The sequence below is a fragment of the Impatiens glandulifera genome, chromosome 2, assembly GCF_907164915.1.
Source record: "Impatiens glandulifera chromosome 2, dImpGla2.1, whole genome shotgun sequence".
Classification (NCBI taxonomy): Eukaryota; Viridiplantae; Streptophyta; class Magnoliopsida; order Ericales; family Balsaminaceae; genus Impatiens; species Impatiens glandulifera.
Window position 1 is genome coordinate 1,860,002 of NC_061863.1, and position 20,533 is coordinate 1,880,534.

At 29.6% G+C, this 20,533-nt stretch overlaps 1 protein-coding gene across 1 annotated transcript; it reads left to right on the plus strand.

Annotated features, from left to right (window-relative positions):
• Positions 1-585: 585 nt before the first annotated feature.
• Positions 586-2,168, plus strand: LOC124927213 (probable indole-3-pyruvate monooxygenase YUCCA4). The gene is made up of 4 exons (XM_047467584.1): positions 586-1,224; positions 1,309-1,557; positions 1,635-1,757; positions 1,981-2,168. Exons 1-4 carry the CDS (start codon positions 586-588, stop codon positions 2,164-2,166), a joined length of 1,197 nt encoding a protein of 398 aa, XP_047323540.1. The 3' UTR covers positions 2,167-2,168.
• The last annotated feature ends 18,365 nt before the right edge of the window (positions 2,169-20,533 follow it).

A 20,533-nucleotide genomic window follows, 5' to 3' on the forward strand; every position in this document is an offset into this window, starting at 1 on the left:
CCTTAAATTGCATTAGACCTTCTTTGATATCGATTATTAGAAGTTTTTCAAAAAAAACCAAAATTTGTTTAATGAATGAGTAAGTTTTTCAAAATTTTAAAAACAACCTAACCTTAAATTTCATTTAAACCTTATTTGATATTGGTTTTCAACCAAAGATTTGTTCTATGAATAAGTATGTTTTTTTTATTCGATTATTCATATGATGTCTTTTTATATTTAAATTTTATAGTTTGATTTGAAAAGAAAAATCCCTTAAAAACCCAAATCAAACTAGCTCTTCTAACTTTTTTTTTTCTCTATTTATCCATATAGAAATGCATGGATTGATGGAAATCAAAATGATGTCATAGTTGAGGTAATAAAAAAAAATAAAAAAAATTCTGTTCTGATCTATTAACGTTTTACTTGTCTATGTACGTTATCAAAATCTTAAAAGTTAAAACAACTGTTTGTAGCTTTAGCCCCATAGGATCGTCCCCCCATATGTGTTTAAAAACCTCTTCACACCACACTCATTTTCTTCACTCTTTCATTGACTCTCTCTCTCTCTTACAAACTCCATTTTCAAACCAAATCATCATCATGAGTTCTTACAAAGAACAAGATGAAGAAATCAAAAGAAACATTCAATGGGTTCAAGGTCCAATCATCATAGGAGCTGGACCATCCGGTCTAGCCGTTTCCGCTTGTCTCAAAAGAAACGGAATCCCTTCTCTAATCCTCGAAAGAGATGATTGTTTAGCTTCTCTTTGGAAGAAAAAAACCTACGACCGTCTCAAACTTCATCTTCCCAAACAGTTCTGTCAACTTCCATTCCTTAATTTCCCCAAATCTTTCCCTAAATACCCAACTAAGAAACAGTTTGTTTCCTATATGGAATCCTATGCAACCCATTTCTCAGTTTCCCCCAAATTCAACCAGGAAGTTCTAAATGCTGAATTTGATTCAAGCTCGAGTCTTTGGAGGGTAACTACCCAAGATTCTGAGTATGTTTCCCGTTGGTTGGTTGTCGCCGCCGGCGAGAATGCTGAGCCGGCGGTGCCGGATATTCAAGGGATTGATACTTTTGAAGGGAATGTTGTTCATACAAGTGGGTATCGTTCTGGTTCTGATTATAAGGGGGAAAATGTTTTAATAGTTGGTTGTGGAAATTCAGGAATGGAAGTTAGCTTGGATCTTTGTAGGCATAATGCATTTCCTCATATGGTTGTTAGAAACACTGTAAGTAATCTTGAAATTTTGGTTTTTTTTTATTGTGGGTTTGAATCAAAACTCAATCTTATTTGTTTTTTTGATGTTTTCTAGGTGCATGTATTGCCCCGGGAGATGTTTGGTTTCTCGACATTTGGAATAGCAATGAAACTTCTTAAATGGTTACCTATTAGAACAGTTGATAAGTTCCTTCTTTTAATGGCGAACTCTGTTTTAGGAAATACAGAGAGATTAGGTCTCCGACGACCTAAAACTGGTCCTCTTGAGCTCAAGAATGCCACCGGAAAGACACCGGTTCTTGATGTCGGAGCTCTGTCTCAAATCAAATCCGGAAAAATTAAGGTATACTCATACTAAATTTCATTTATTGACAATTTGATAATGTTAAGGATTGGATTTGATTTGATTCATTTTGGCAGGTTATGGAAGGAGTGAAAGAGATAACAAGAAAAGGGGCAAAGTTTATAGATGGAAATGAAAGAGAGTTTGATTCAATCATCTTTGCTACCGGTTACAAGAGCAATGTCCTTTGTTGGCTCAAGGTAAAACAAAAAAAAATATTAAAAAATATTGTTTTTGTTTTTTAATTATTTAAATATTAACAAAAGGAATAAAAACCCTGAAATTATTTTTTTGTTTTGGTATATGATGACATGTTGCTTTCATCACTTATTCCCTAAACCTAGAAAGTTCCTTCTTTGGATTTGGCTTTATACAATGGTGGTCTAATTTCTTGAAATGGTTGTTTTGAAATGGTGAAAACAGGGAAGTGATTTCTTTACAAAAGAAGGAAAGACGAAGATGGATTTCCCTAATAGTTGGAAAGGGGAGAAGAGATTGTATTGTGTCGGATTCACGGGAAGAGGGCTTCTTGGAACTTCAATGGATTCGATTAAAATCGCTGCAGATATTGAAGAACAATGGAAATCGATAAAGAATGCTCAAAGATAGTTTTTTTTGAAAATGGTCAAGATGCTTAAAGATAGGGTTTTTATAAAATGGGAAAGGGATGGTGAAAGATAGAAGGGAGGAAAAGCAAATGTTGGATGTAAAAAAGGGGGGTGGGGGTGAAAAACAATTAGTTTACATTCAAGGATTTGTTACAGTGTTGTGTACATAGACCAATTTTGAGCTTTGTTTCATTATTATGCTTTTTTTTTATTTATTAATTTGTAATGTTACAAGTCCTTAATATGTTACATTTTCCATCTATGAAAAGTAATTTTTTTTTTAATTTCAAGGCGTTAGAATATAGATCACAAATGAGCCTAGAATGAAGCCCAAAAGTACTAAAAATATTAAATGAACTTAGTCTACCTCATATGTATAATGGTCCACATATTTTATGATGATTATTATTTTCAATAGTTAAAACTTTTTAGTTGACTTAAGATTTTATGTTTTGAAAATAAGTTAATAAAATTCTTATACTTTTAAATTTATTATATTAATTATAAAATATTTATTTTTTAAGATTTTACATAATTAAAATTAATTTATAATTTTTATAAATATAAATTATTAATTATTTAAATAAATTAACTTATATAATTATTTTGTGACAATGACTCTTAAATTAACATTCATATCCATATTGAAATTTCCACTTTATCAATGACTAACTAAAAAAGACTTGCACTTTAACTTACTCTAGAACCAAATGCACATTATTTTAAATATATTTTGAATTTTTTTGATAAATTATGATTGATAAATTATTGTATGACGAAGAATATTTGAAAAAGAAAGACCATAAATATTTGGACTCATTTGGATGAGACTTGAGCTGGTTTGATTTTGTTCTTTTTTTTGTTTTGTTTTTCTTTTCACTCAAAATGTACCAATTACATTTTATTAATTTTTCAATACTCCAATGACATGTCAATTATATAATATTATTTTATAAGATAAAATAAAAAAAATTAAGTAAACAAATATTATAGTAATTATAAAATGAAAATCTAAATAACTTATTTTACTTTTCTTTTCTTTTGTAAGAATGTCATATTTATTCTAATAAATCAATAAAAGTTCAAATAACCCAACATCAAACGATTTTTTTGTGTGGATTAATTGAATATCATGATTTCAATTGAACAAATATTATAAATCTAAATTTGAGTTTAAAATAATCAAAATTTAAAAAAAATATTATTTCTGTCAAATAATTTGTTCTAATATTAATTTAGATGAGATAACGCTCTAAAATACTAACTTAATAAAAAAAACTACTTTTTTTTATCACGTTTTTTCGTTTTTGACAAAACATAACAAACTCACAAGTAACTTAGATCAAACAAGCTCTAAATTATCTCAATTTAAAAGAAATTTTACTATAAGAAAAAATGTAACGTTTTAATATTGAAATGAAATTCATCCATATAAAATTTCGTGCTAAACTTTTTTATTTTTATTACTCATAAAATAAATGTTCTTTAATTATCAGGATGCACTTTAAGTTATTGATAGACCTCACTTTAAGATAGGATAACTCAATAAATTATAAATAAATAATTTGTTTTTTTGAAAATTTTTATTCATTTTAATCATTAAATTAATTATTTCATCTAATAAAATACTAAAAACACCTCTACTTAATTTTTATTGAATTTAAATTTTAGATATTAAATTATATTTTAATAATTAAACCAATTAAAAACTCAAATAAATTTTATTTATATATATAACAAAAACCCAAAAATACTCACAAATAACTGAGATGAAACAACCTCTAGATTATATGAATTAAAAAGAATTTTTACTATAAAATAAAATAAATAAATAAATAAAATAAAATAATGGTTTGGAAATGACATTTTTTCAAAGATGTAGAAAGAATCTTGGTTGAAAGCTCTTGTTCGAAAAGGGTGACATCATTACTGACATTAGATGATATCTCTCTTTCTATTTCTCTCTCCAGTCTTCTTCTTCCTCCTCCCTGCATCTGCTGCTGCTGCATGCTTTTGTTTCTTTCAACTCAACTGTTGAACAAGGAAAGAAGGATGAAGAAGGAAGATGGATTATTTGAAAATAGAAAATTCATATATATAAAAGAGATATTGGTGATAATTGAGACAATGATAGGGGCTTTGATTGTACGGTTATTACTACAGAAGAGGAGGCCCGTGTACACTTCAAAATCTCACTCATCCTCTTTTCATCTTTTTCACAAGCAAAACCAAATAATCATAAAAATTAGTTTCTCACGTGGATATTTCATTATTTTTAACAAAAATATATATTAGTTACTTACTGTTTTATTTTAATTTATAAGGACATTGGTGGTTGTTCAAAGCATTATATTTTTATTTATTTTTTGGGTACACAAATATTAAGGATATCCAACTTTTGTTGATAGAAACAAATGACGAGAAATTCTTCTTGGATATAAAAATTTATTGATTAGTTATTAGAAACATGTGAAAAAAGAAAGGATAAATTATGTGTAACATTAAGAGTAAAAAAACTAGAAAATTGACCTAAATCGAATTGATTAAACCGAATTTATTAAGATTTTATTTTTGTTGAACAAATTTAATTGTTAATTGGCCAGTTTAAAAATAATTAAGGTTCATATAAGATGAGAATAAGAATCAAGCTTTAAACTAAAGTTGGAGGTGTTATTTGTTGTAACTATTATGAAACTTTAGGAAACTAACAACAAGGATATTAACTATTATTGGTACTAAATAAATTTAATTTTAAATTTTCACTAAATTTATTGTGATTTTTATTTTGTTATGAGTTATTTATTTATTTTTATTTCAATCTTTTCTCAATTTTATAAATATAATCTACTAGTTTGTCGATAATTTAGTGGTGTCATTTGGGAGCTAGTTTTGTTTATCTTATAAATTTAAATAAGATAGGTTGCGTAATAAGTTACTACAACTATGCCCGATTATAAAAGCGACGTGTCCTATGCCTTAAGCTTATGTCACTAGGGTGTTTATCGGTTTGTTTTCGAATTATTCAAATTCCTCGGCGTTTGAGTTCTTCCAAACAAATATTTTTTAGTCAATTATAAAATTGAACCGAATTCAAATAAATTCTAATAGAACCGAATTCAATTTTTAAAATAATATTAGATAATAAATTATGTATAACTATTTAATTATATGTAATTTATATATAAATAAATAATAAAAAATAATTCAAAATCGTATTTAAATACGAATTGGTTTAAAATTCGATTAATAACTGAAAATAAAATTCTAATTCGGTGAAGTCTAAAATTAGGTTCACACCAAATATTGAACACGACTATATTCCACCATATTTAAAAGGTCACGTAAATAAGGTTTTTATCAAGGTACAAACTTTTTATTTATACTACCACTAAGTTTATAAACAAATTTAAATTGACAAATAAACTAAGCTATTTAATTTTCTTTTAACGTTAAAATGCTATATTCCTCTATAATGTTTGAAAAAATAAAAGTGGTAGGTCTCCTCAAATATATCCAATTATCATGTCGGGCCTCGCTACAGTAAAGTCATTGAATAATATAATTCGAATAAACTGAATAATCTAAATCAAATAAAAATGATAAGTTAAATTGTATCAAATCAAATAAATTGAATATTATCAATCGTACATAAGCATTTGAATCAAACTAGCATCAAGATGTGACTTGAGTAGTTCTAATTTATAACAAACGAAAAGTTGACTCTCTTCTTTAATTGCCATCTACTTGAAGTCACCTCTTCATATACTTACACATGAATTGAATGCTCCCTTCATTGGTAGATGTAACTCAATTAATTACAATATCATGTTAAAAACACTTATGGTTCAGGGCTTGTTTGGTATGAGGAACACATTTTAAGAAAAGAAGATCAAACGTTGACATGAGTTGACTATTATTTGAACATCTGTAAATTAAATATTAGTCCTTATTCATTTTCATTAACATCTTCATTATATGTGCCTAGAATTGTGGAAGAATTATCAAATTAGCTATTATTTTGGAACTAGTTAGATCTTGTGATGGAATTTGCATTGAAATTGGGGTAAATTTAATCATGATATTTGTTTAGAGGATTTGATAATGAAATTCAATTAATATTTTTATAACTTTTTCGAAGATAAAAGTTGAATTATAATAATGTCAAATTTTTATTTTCTTTGAAAATATCATTATTATATTTAAAAATGACATAATTTACTTTATTTACTATTTCTAATTAAAAAAAAATGAATCCCAAAATATCTTAAAGAAATATATATATATATATATATATATATATATATATATATATATATATATATATATATATATATATATATATTATCTCATTGAGAGTTTTATCATTTTTTTATACATGAGACTTTTATAAAAAAAATATATATTTAATTTTAATTCAATTAAAAAAAATAACAATAATTTTAATTATATGAACTGAATGAGTTGAGATTATTTAAAACATAATTGTATTATTTTCTCTATCATATCAATTAATTTATTATTAAAATATTATAATATTTTTATTTTACGAATTCAAACAAAGTGTATATTTAATAAAAACACTTTATATATATATATATATATATATATATATATATATATATATATATATATATATATTTAAGTAAATAAAAAAATGTAATTAAATGAATTAATCCGATTCAGATGAAAGGAAAAGATCGAAGTTAATGAAAATTTCTGTATTGCACGCTTTCAGTTAATATTTCATGCATGCACGCCTTCCCTTTCCTGCAAAATAAAGATGCTTACGTCATCCTTTCCAATATGATTCATCTTCCATCTGTACTGTTTTTCTGGCCCACTGATCATTCCTGCATAAACCAAATTGCCTTGTTTATGATGATGTGATAGACTCAACTCAAACTCATCAATTCCTTATTTTTTTAATTAATGCATCATATTTTTTTAATTCATTAATGACAACTATTATCTTATGTTCTTTCACTTTCAATCCAAAAGTCTTGTTCGATTTGTTGTTTTAGTATTTTCATAGAAGAAAATATTATGGGTTTTTTTAAGATTGTTTAGAAAACTCAACCAAATAATGTTTAAGAGCTTGTTTGATGCTGAGTTATTCGATTTATATTGGGCTTTTTTCAAAAATAACCCAATCGTGCCAGAGTGTTATCGGGAATGACTAAAAATCCTATATACTTTGTTAGCGCATGGTTCGAAACATTGACCCTGTATGGTTATGGTTATGGTTATGGTTATGGTTATGGTTATGGTTATGGTTGTGGGTGTAATATTAGTTTTACATACTTAAAAATTAAACATGAAATAAGCTCTAAGGCCTCGTTTGATATTTGATAAAGTGATTAATGGAGTTTTGTTTAGGAGCTTGTCTGAAGAAGTGGTTTTTTGGTTTTTGTTTAGCTCTAGTTTTTTATTTAATAATTAATTTATATTAAAAAAATAAGGGATAATTTTGATATTTTAAGAGATTAATAAATTGATGTGATTGTTGGTTTTATCCCAATAACCCATTTCACAAATAATTTTTAAATTTTTTTTTTCATTAAAATAAAAAAAATGGTATTTAACTTTTTTTTTACCAAACTGCCCTTCCTCTCTCTATTCTTCATTTAAAGAATAATTTTAATATTTAAATTGATAAAATAATTTGTTAGATAATTGAATTTTGAGATAAAAAATTGATTTTATCTAAATAACAAAGATCAAATAAAACCTACATTTTTATATATATGACAATATATTGAATGAAATATTATTATTTATAGTTATAATGTAATGAGAGGATTTAATTATTGTTAGATTTGAGTGATTGTAATGAGATAAAGATAAAAGAGAGAGGGGAAGAGTCTATATTATTGTCATCTCATGGCATGCAAATGTACTGGTCATGAAAATAAAAAATATAAAAAAATATTTAAAATTTTAAAAAGGACAGATGTGCATGCATGCCATTACCCATGCAGAAGACAAAATTGACCTTTTGTCTTTATTATCTAGTATTCTCTTTGGAATTTATTGATTTTTTTATTTATTTTATTTTTGTAAGTTACAAATAGGATGAATAGAAGGGTCAGAGAAAAGGTCCACACAGAGAAAGAAATTCTCCCATTCTGATGATCCTTTTGTAAAGTTGTTTTTTTCTCAATTCTAATCTTTATATTTTTTTGTTTTTTCACTTTCAATTTGGGTTTTGGTAACTTTTTCTAATAATATTTTAACAATATTTTTATTAACTTATAATTAATAATGTCAGTAACTTATATTAATATAGATAATTTGCATATTTATTTGAAAATATTATTATTAATTGAAATAAAATATAAAAAATATGTATAATTTTAAATAAATATGTTTTAAATTTAAGTGGCGCCAACAAAGGCCCGACTAGGATATCTCATGTCAATTTACATCTTATGTCTATCAAGGCCGATCCACTTCTCTATGTGTGTTAACCATTCACAAGATCATGATCCACTAAGGCTCGTGGGTCTACTTGTATCGTGCTAACTTTTGTGTTTGTACCGATCAAACTAATAACTATTATAATCACGATTTAATGCGGTTTTAAAAATTTTCATGATCGATTATATTAAAAACAACTAATAAAAATACATATTTAATTTTATATTTTTAATAATATTTGATTTTAAAATAATAATTTTTTTATATAAATATGGTTAATGCAAATAAAATGATTAAACTAAAATATTGAACCATTAAAAAGAAAAATAAATAAAACAAAATTGTTTTATCTCAACTTTATTCTATTAATATAAAACTATTTTAAAAAAATTAAACCATATTACTAATATGATTTTAAACTTATAATAATTAAATAAACTAATTATAATTAATACTAATTTTGATATATTTATTTTAAAACTTTATTTATGTAATAATTATATATTTAGTATTGTACTACACATAAAGTAACTAGAGTACTAGTTAAATACTTTAATAAGCTTGCGTATTGGGCTGATAATCCAAAGCCCAAATAGAGAAAAGATCATTTGGTGGTTGCAATATTGACCTATTTGAAATTTTGAATCTAGATTTGTATAATAATTGGTCAATAATTTTTTCTTTTAATTTTGAGTATGATTAGATTTATATACAATTAAAATACAATCAATCTAACTTTACTACTAAAGATAAAAAGTACAAATAAAGGCAATGTCTTTGAAATATTTCATTGTGTTTGAATATTAATTAGTTGGCTAATTTATTTTCCTAAAAATTATAATCTTATCAAAATTTTATAGTTGTTGCATATTATTATTTTTAAATAATTTTTACTGTGAAGGTAGAAAGAAACCTATCATAAATTTATCAATGAGAATGTTGAAATATATGTATTGAGAATGAAAAATGTCTGTCCAAGGGTAGGTTGAACTATCAAATTGATGCTGAATTATGTTATAAAATCTATAAAATAAATAATTTATAATACAATATTTATAATAAGTAATTCTTAAACTTTATATATATATATATATATAATTTTAAATGTTTGGAGATTAATACATGAATATAAAAGTCAACCGAATTCACAAAGTCTTGACATGTTAGAATTTTAAATTTAATGAAAAATTTTAATCTTATACTCCTTTTTTAGTTTACTATACTAATTTTGTTTTAATTGATGAGTGAGATATTAGTTAGTTATAATTATAAAATTCTATTATTATATAACAAGATTAAAAAAATCAAATTAATTTTATTTAAAATTAAAATTTGTTAAAAAGTTTTAAATTCATTCAATTTTGTAAATTCTCATATTAACCTTTAATTATTTTAAAATTTACCAAATAATATATATATAAGGTGGGTCGGTCAATTTTTAAGTGTACTATATATAATGTACCGAAAGTTTAGGTATATGAAAGTATAACGTTATTGTACCGTTATTTTAATACATCAAAATCTCTGTATAATACAAATAACATATCAATCGTAACGAATATTAATGATATATTGCGATTTTGATACGGTATCAGTATAATACCGTTCTATCAAATAATATTAAAGTGTAATTATATTTGATTTGATTTTCAAAAATTATATTTTAATAATTAAATTAACAATTAATTTGTTTAAAAAAAAAATAAAGAAATCTATTAAGATTAATGAGAAAAATAGATGTTTTTAACTGAAAATATGTTTAATGCTGAAAATTTCATAATGGTCTCACGAATCTAATTTTTAAAATGAAAAAGAAAATTTAATTATTTATAAATATATATATATATATATATATATATATTATTTCGGTCTTTCGTTATATAAAAATATATCAAATTTTTAAAATTTCATAATTTTATCGTATTAATAGTTTCAGTATCAGCACCCTACCCAAAAATCTTTTTTGGTATACCGAAAAATTTATATTTTCGGTATTTTGTGGTACAATATTTTTTATATACCGAAAATATCGATGATTTTTCACCTTTATATATATATTTATTTATTAAGAGTTTAAAAATAACAAATTATAAATATCATATTTTAAATTAATTTTTATAAATTTAAATAAATCAACGAATGTTTTATACATTTATATTATAAAATATATACCATATATTTTAAATAATTATTATCACTAGTAAAAAAAATTTACTATGGTGAGCAGAATCTCTCGAAGAAAGGCTCTATGCCTTTGGTGAATCAACTCACCAAGGGCGATAAACACCCTCGGCGCGTCTAGGTGATACAGCTGTCGGAGAAAAAAAAGCGCGTTTGGGAGGGTATCTAAAGTCCTCGGAGATAGGTTATAACCAAGGACATTGAAAGTTCTCGAAAATAACTGTTTTTTAATTCCGAGAGCAACGCTAATGCTCTCAGAGAATTCTTTAAATAATTAAAGAAAGCATTTGAAATGTTTTCGGAGAACTCTTTAAATAATTAACGAAAGCATTTGAAATGCTCTCGGAGAACTCTATTATTTATTAACAAAAACATTTGAAATGCTCCCGGCTATACTTTTTTTATAAATAAAACGTTTATAAACCGAATATTACCTTTTTTAAACCAAATAATTTCAGACCTACATACACAAATCAGAAGTACCGAATTTGATATACCAAAATCCCAATAATCCAAAAATACAATTATCCAATAAACTTAAATCTCAATTCATTCAACATTATAATATCTAATAAACCAAAATCTCAATTAACCCATAGTCAAAGTATTTAAAGATATAAAAAAACATCATATACCCGATTGATCCGGAGGTGGAAGTGGAGGATATCTCGTCATAAACGCCGCCAGCTGGTTATGAAATTCTTCCCTTTGTCTTTGTGACTCAAGAACTTGTCTTTCAATTTCAATTTGCATTTGTCTTTGTGCCTCTTGTGCTTCTCTTTTAGCCTCAAGTGCTTCTCTTTGTGACTCAAGAACTAAAGCATCTAGTTGTTCTCTTTTCAAAGTCTCCTCTTGTAATTCAGTATGCAACTTCTCAACCTCTTGCTCCCTCCAATGAGATTGACTTCCACCACGCAAATCTCCTCTAAACTGGGTGGGCCTCACGCCGGTTCCCATTCCAATGACCATCCCATTCCCTTGTCATCCAAAAACGTTCTCGGTCAGCTCATAATCGGACATATCGGGATTTCTTTCGAGCATCTGATTGGTTAAACTCACTACATATCAATTTGAATGAAAATTTGAGTCCATGCATGTAAATTGAAAGATAAATTTACAAGTAATATTAGAGAATTTACTTGTAAATAGATTCGGCATCCGGACAGTTTTTTTTTTTTTAGAACGCTGGGTTCCGCTACTCCTATGGAGTGCGACTAATCCCCGCGGGTTAAGTACATAGCCCGCAAACATACTTAACCAATTAACCAGGCGCAGAACTTGCCGCCTAACGGGCTCGAACCCAGGACCTCATGGAGGCCTGGGGGATATCCATATCTTGTTGCCACTAGGCTAGAAGAGGGGATCAGTTATTTAATATGTAAGAATGAGCTCTCTCTCGATCACCCAGTTCGTACGTGTAACTAATCCTCTTTGATAACTCTTTCAAACATATAAATACATATAGAGTTGAATCTCGTAATGAAGTACGCGGAGGATCTTGATCTTCCAAATATCTCGCACATAAGTTAATACTTTCATTCACAAGATAACTCTCACAGATTGAACCCTCGGGAAAATTTTTATTTCTAAGATAATTCTTCAATGTACCCATATACTTCTGAATAGGATACATCCATCGATAGTGTACGGGTCCTCCAAGAAAAGCCTCGAAAGCCAGATGTACGGAGAAATGAACCATTATGTCGAAAATAGATGGCGGGAATATTTTTTCAAACTTGCATAGCGTTATAACAATATCAAGTTGAAATTGCTCCATTTCATGCTTATTTAATGACTTACAACAGAAAAACTTCGATAGATTCACAACTGCATTGTAGACATCTTTCGGAAGTAAGCCACGTGTTGCTAAAGGAAGAGAATATTCTAATATGATATGACAATCGTAACTCTTTAAACCCCAAATCTTCTTTTCATCCAAGTTAACACAACCCGCAATGTTAGAACAGAATCTTCCGGCATTTTTAATTTTTTCAAAAATTCACAGATTTTTTTCTTTTGACTAAGAAAAAGTGCGTATGGGGCAGCGGGACATTGAAGAACTCCATCGACCTCAACGAGATTTAACGAGTGTTTTATGTCCATCAATTGTAAATCTTTCCGAGCCTTTAGTCCATCTTTCGTCTTCTCTTTCACATCCACCATTGTTCCGACAATGCTATCCTAAATATTTTTCTCAATATGCATGACATCTAGATTATGTCTCAACAATAGACTTTTCCAGTATGGTAGAGTAAATAATATAGATAATTTGTTCCAATTATCTCCTCGCACATCATGATGGTTTTTTGTTTTTTTAAACTTCAAACAACGTTTTTTAAACTCGGAGCTTGCATATAGGCTTCCGTACCTGATAATAGTGAAGGGGTCATTCGATATTCTGTATTATTGTCAAAGGCTTCACATTATTTTTGGAATCTGTGGTTAGGGGGAAGAAACGCCTATGACACATATAACATTCTTTTTGATAATTTGTCAATCTCATTGAAGCGGTACCAATATTACAACACAGACACACAAATTTCCCTTAGTACTCCAACCGGATAAATTTGCATATGTAGGGAAGTCGTTAATAGTCCATAACAATGCAACATGCATGTTAAAATACTCTGAAGTAGATGCATCATAAGTTCGAGCACCTGTATGCCACAAGGCCTACAATTCATCAATTAACGGTTGTAGAAAAATATCAATCGCATCACCGAGACTTTTAGGACCGGGAATCAATATGGATAACATAAAGTTACTTGAGTCCATGCATATCGTCGGTGTTACATTGTAAGGTATTATAACAACCGTGCAAATGTTGTACGATTGTTTTCCATTATTAAATGGTTGAAACCCATCACTAGCCAAACAAAGTCTTACGTTTCGGGGCTCTAAAGAGAAATTGGGGTAGTGTTCATCAAACGACTTCCAAGTCATAGAATCTACAGGATGCCTCAAGAATTCGTCGTCTACTCGACTATCTTTGTGCCATCTCATTAGTGAAGCTATTTTTGAAGACATGTATAACATTTACAGCCTTGATGTCAATGGAAAATAGTGTAGCACCTTAGCTGGGATGTGTTTTCCATTCTATTTTTTTCGAACTACACCACTTGACTTATCAATCTTCCATCTCGAGGTGCCACACACCTTACAACGCTGCAAATCATTATCTTGCTTACGGTAAAGCATACAATTATTATTACAGACGTCGATCTTTTCATATGTAAGACCGATATCTGTAATAAATTTTTTACACTCATAATAAGAATTAGGTAAATGAGAATTTACTAGTAAAATCTCATCTTTAAAAAAATTTAGCAATAGGCCGAATGATGTATTTGTCCATTGACTAACATTCTTAATATGAAGCAACTTCAATAATGTGGAAGCCTTTGAAATTCGAGAACCTTCATACCAAGGCTGCTTTGAATCATCCAACAATTTGTAAAATATTTTATCATCGTCAAACAGATCTTCAGAACTAGAGTATTGAATGTTGGGATAAAAATCATTGAGAATATCTTTCATATATTGGTCATCAACATCATTGTCAATATAATCAACTGTATTATCTTCTTCTATGATATTCTAGTTAACATCGTCTTCGTTATTTGATTCGTCATCAACATCATCAATGCCATCATCAACAATATTAGTTGTGGAGCTCCTTTCACCGTGAAAACACCAAAAATCATAGTACATTCTTATACCGTGTATAATTAGATGTGTCTTGACAATATTAACATTCTCATAGTTTCGATTTGCACATTTAACGTAAGGACAAACAATATTTTCCCTTCCAGTAGAGTATTGAGCAAAGTTTAAAAATTGCTTAACGCCTTTCATATATTGTGGATGATCTCGATGTAGGAGCATCCAACTTTTGTCCGAAATTTCTATTTTCAATTGTAATCTAGGTATATATATCACGTTTTAGAAACTTATTTATCAAACTTTCCAAATAAATCTATTCAGAAATGTATAATAGTCTAATTACTTGCCTAACATAAATAATCTAAACTTGCTTAACATATACTAATTGACAGCAACTAAGAATTCACATTATTGTCCATAGAACAATTTCAGAATGTAATTGTCTAACATAATTAATTCTATAAACAGACAACAACTAATTGACATTAACTAACACATGACAGTTCATATTATTATCAATATATATAATTGTCTAACATATATATAACAACAATTAGTGAAAATATATAGAAATCAAAAGGCTCATACAACAATTAATATATAACATCAACTAATTGAACAAAGCAAAATGCTCTAACATATATAGAAATCCAAATTTCAAATCTTTAAACGAATTCAAATCCTATATAATTTTATCTAACAAGAATAGCTCTAACTAATTCAATCAACAAGAACAACTAACTTTAACTAATACAATCTAATACCATGAACAACTAGTTTTAACTAATTCAACCCAATACCAGGAAAGAAGTGTATACAAAAACTCATACAACTTTAAGCTTTAAGTTAATCTCTATCAAATGGTTATATAGAAACTTACCTGGATCGAAAATCAGAAATGGCGAGCTTCGAAGATCGACGAGCTTCTTCTTCTTCTTGGGAGTTTCGGAAAAGGATCGGAGTCGCTTGAAGATGCCGGAAATAGGACCTGGATCGGAGCCGCCGATTGAAGATGATAGGAGACGGACACTTACATGGATCGGAGACGCCGGTTGAAGATGAGGATTGGAGCCGCTGGTTGAAGCGAGAGGAGATCGAAGAGAAGATAGAAAGAAGAAAGGATATGGTCGCGGTTAGGGCAAAATTAAAAGTTTTTAAATAGGGTTTTAACGCGATCCCTCGAATAAATATTTTTATTCAAATTCACCGAAAGCAGAAAGGAAAGGTCTTCGGTGTTAAAAGTTATCAACGAGAGCAGGTCTTTGCTCTCGGCGAGTCTAATAAATGTCAGCGAGAGCGGAGTGTTGCTTTCGGTTATATATTTATTTCCGAGAGATTTCAATCACTCTCGGTCACTCTCCTCTATGAATATACCTTTTCTACTAGTGTATTGTTATTATTGTTTATAACTAAATGTTATTAAGTGTTCATAGATTAAAAAAATAATATAATTTTTAGATTATGGATAAATTTAAAATTTGTACTTTTTTTATGTAGCATTTTATCAAACTAAAAGTTACGAATAAAATGATTTTTGAAGTTTTACCTCTTCAATAGTTGGAGACAACTATATATATATATATGACCTTAATATATACTTAACACATACTAAACAGTAAGCACCCTAAAATATAAATATTATACAATATTGACACATTATTCTTAACACTTCCCTCAAGTTAGAGCGAAGATATTTATCATGCATAACTTGCTTATAATGGGAACAAAATCTCTACTATTAAGACTCTTAGTTAAGACATCGACTAATTGATCGACAATCTTTACATAAGGGGTACAAAGGAGACCGCTAGAAATATTCTCCTTGAAGAAGTGCTTGTCAATCTCAATATGTTTGGCTCGATCATGTTGAACTGGATCATGATCAATAGAGATAACAACTTTGTTATCACATAATAGCTTCATAGAACCAGTTGGTGTAAAACCAAGTTCTACAAGAAGAGACCGAGTCCAGAAGAGCTCCTATCGCCAAGAGTCATAACTCTATACTTTACCTCGGCACTAGACATTGCTACCACTGTTTGTTTCTTACTGTGCCAAGTTACCAGGTATCCTCCAATAAATGCATAGTAACTTGAAGTGGAACGCATAACATCTAAGAAGCCAACCCAACCTGAGTCTGTATATCCTTGAACATCTAGGTGACCGTGAGGTTTAAATAACAAGCCCTTATCCGATGTTATCTTTAAGTATCTCAAAATGCGATGGACTACATTCATATGAGTCTTACGAGGATCATGTATGTAATGGTTCACAACACCAACAACATATGCAATGTTAGGCCTAATATGATCAATCTATATCAGTCTCTCAACTAACCGTTGATATCTCTCCTTATCCACCTCGGTACTAACACATCTAAAAAGCTTATAATTAGCTTTAAGAAGAGAGTCTAGTTTGCATCCTAGCATCCCAATATCAGATATGAGATCAATGACATACTTCCGTTATGAGAGAAAGATTTCACGAGATGATATGGTTATCTCAATCCCACGAAATTACTGTAACAAACCCAAGTCTTTGACCTTAAACTCATTCGCCAACCATTGTTTGATTGAGTTAATCATATCTTCATCATCACTTGTCACAATGATGTCATCGATATACTCAATTAATACTGTAATTTTGCCTCCTTGTCTCTTAACAAACATTGTATGGTCTGAGTTGGTCTGCTTGAACCCAAACTTTATCATAGCACTGTAAAATCTCCTAAATTATGCTATAGAGATTATTTTAGTTCATACAAAGTTTTCTTGAACTTACACACTTTCTCTTCAATAATGTGAGATGAAAAGCCATGAGAGACATCTATATAAACTTCTTCCTCTAAGTTTCCATACAGAAAGACATTCTTCACATCAAGCTCCTAAAGATTCCATCATAGATTGGTAGCACAGAAATTAGGATCCAAATGGAGTTCATCTTGGCGACGGGAGCAAACGTCTCCTAATAGTCAATCCTAAGTATCTGTGTGTACCTCTCCGCAACTAGTCTTTTCTCGTACTTTTTAACTATTCCATTTGACTTATATTTTACTATGAACACCCGTTTGTATTCAACTGTTTTCCCGCCAACAAGAAGAGTCACAAGATCCCATGTGTCACTCTTTTTAAGAGCATTCATCTCTTCATCCATAAAACTTCTCCATTTTGATTCAAGTATAGCATCCTACCAACACTAAGGAATATGAAAAGAAGACAAAGTAAAAACAAATGCACAATAAAAAGTAGATAAAGAATCATATGAAACAAAGTTAGAAATAGGATAATGAGTACATTTTCTAGAACCTTTTCTAGCAGCTATGAGAAGATCAATGTCAGAAATATAAGGATTATTGTTTATATAGGGGGAAGGAGCAACTGTGGGACTAACTTTTAGATCAGACAATTGAAGGGGCAATATATCATCTCCATGTTGTCTGCGTGAGTATGTCAACAAATTCAGTCCATCAAGTCTACCGTCAAACCTGATTCTCCACTATAAGGTGCTTCCCTCTCCTTCTGTCTTGAAAAAGAAAGAGGGTCTGGCTCTTTATGTTCCCCCTGAGTAACAAAGATAGGAATCGAAGAAGGCTCCATGTTTACTTCTTTTTATAAACTCTCCCCTTGGAGGGATAAACACGAGTTGGAGGTGTAATAAGGAGTCGACTCCCAAAAAGTGACATCATGACTAAAAAAACACCCGTTTAGAATGAGGATGATAACATTTGTAACCTTTATGAGTTGGAGAATAATTGATAAAAACACATTTTAAAGTTCCGGGATCTAACTTTCCACACGATACAGTAGATTTATGAAAAAAGTAGACACATCCAAATACACGAAGTGGGAGAGGATGTTTTAAAGTATGTGGGAGAAATGATGTTAGAGTCTTGAAATTGAGAACAGTAGAGGGAAGACGATTAATTAAGTATGATGGAGTCAAAACTGCATTTCCCCATAGAAAACTAGGAACTTGTATAGTAAACATAAGAGACTAACAACCTCTAAAAGTTAATCATTTTTTCTCTATTCTATCCCATTTTGCTCAGAAGTTTTGATACATGTAGTAAGATGCATAATGCCATGAGAGGATAAGTAAGACTCAAAAACTCTTTCAATATACTCTGTACCATTGTCAGTTCGTAGGATCTGTATAACAATTTGGAATTGTGTATGAATCATAACATGAAATAATTTAAAGCATTCAAATACTTCATTTTTGTGACGAAGTAAGTAAATCCAAGTGAGGCGAGTATGACAATCAATAAAAGTAACAAACCATCTATAACATGAACGACCAGTAACCCGAGATGGGACCAAACATCACAATGAATAACAGAAAATGGAGTCATTCGTCTTTGATTATTTGGATAATTGGACTATTTGTATTTCACAAGTTCACATGATTCACACATAAAGTCAGACCTACTACATTGTCTAGTTAGAGTAGGAAAAGATGTTCTAATACACACAATGAGGGATGACCACAACTTCTATGCCATGAATGCAAAGAATCTAACGGGGAGCTAGTTGATACTTTGTGGACCATCGATGAAGAAGTGGGCATATTCTCCAAGACATATAAGTCATTGTAGATTTTACTTCCACCAATCGTCTCACCGGTTGCTATGTCTTGAAAAACATAGTGAGAATGGAAGAATTTTACTGAACAATTGAGAGACTCGATAATATGTTTAACATATAACAAATTTAAAGTCACTGATGGAACATGTAAGACATAGTTCAAAGGTAATTTGAAAGAAAGTTGAATATATCATTTTCCTAGAATATGTACAAGGGATCCATCTGCAACCCGAACATTATTCTATTAAGAAAATATAAGAGCTAAACAATCTAGAAAAATTTTCATATAGTTAGAGGATACTGAATTAATGATCCAAGAGTTGAAAGAAGACTGTGTGGATGTTAAGGCAGAAGCCATACCGAAAAGGGCAAAATGAGAGGACGTGGAAGGAGTAGAATAGTTGACTAGCATGTTGCAAAGAGCACTCATCTCAGAAGCCGTCAAAAGAACCTCTGCTACAAGTGAAGGAGTATCTATAACAGAAGTTTGTGTCTCCAATAATTGGTGAGAACTATGCTTATGATTTCCTCCAAAGTCACGACTTCGGTCGCGACCACGACCACGACCAACGCCACGAAGGTGAGGATGTAAAAGGAAGCATCTATCACGAGTATGCCCTGTCTTCTGGTAGTGATCACATAAAGATAAAATATTATCAACAAAGGAAAGTTCTATTGATGGGGCGGTAATAGGAACAGGGTAACAACAAAAGCGAAACGATCAGAGTGTTCCGATTGAGGAACCATAATATGTCGTCGAGTCTATTTCCCTTGAATACGAGCATGGACAGTCGGAACATCAGGGAGTAGAAATCTCTCGATCAATTCTGCCTTAATGGGATCATAGTAGGTATATAGGCCCGCTAGAAAGTTAATCAGACAGTCATCTTCTACAATTCTTTGATAGGCCTATACATCTTTCATACATTCAACTCTAAAGATACGATACTGTTTTAGCTCCGTCCATAACCATGTCAACTCAGAATAGTACTTCGCTAGTGTTTTGTTATAATATATTGTCTCCCGAATTCTCTTTCTAATCTTATAAACCTTCGATCAATTTCTAAAATGGGAGTATATCTTAGTTATCAAGCTCCAAATTTCTTGAATAGTGGCAAGAAATAGAGTTCTCTTTCGAATATTTGGTTCTATATAATTAAATAGCAACGTTTTCATCATGGCATTGTCTGATTCTCAATCATCCAATTTTGGATCATTATCCTTGGGTTTCTTAGACTTTATATTAATGAATTTCTGCATTCTATTGGCTTGAACCGAAAGTAAACAAGCTTGTAACCATGCAAGATAATTCGACCCATCCAATTTCACGGGGCTAAGAACAAAGGATGAGTTTAAATGATATCCCCGACTAACAACACCATCACTATCTTTGGAATTGGGTTGACCTCCTTGAGACATGTCAATTAGTGCAAGAAACCTCAAGAACAATCCCAATAACAATTAGAGAGGAAGGAAAAACAGAAAAGAAACCCTAACCCTAATTCCATGTCTCTAATACCAAGT

Coding starts and splice junctions, on each gene's coding strand:
- LOC124927213 (XM_047467584.1), top strand. CDS start 586: ATGAGTTCTTACAAAGAACAAGATGAAGAAATCAAAAGAAACATTCAA. Junction 1,225..1,308: donor ATATGGTTGTTAGAAACACT/GTAAGTAATCTT, acceptor GATGTTTTCTAG/GTGCATGTATTGCCCCGGGA. Junction 1,758..1,980: donor ATGTCCTTTGTTGGCTCAAG/GTAAAACAAAAA, acceptor TGGTGAAAACAG/GGAAGTGATTTCTTTACAAA.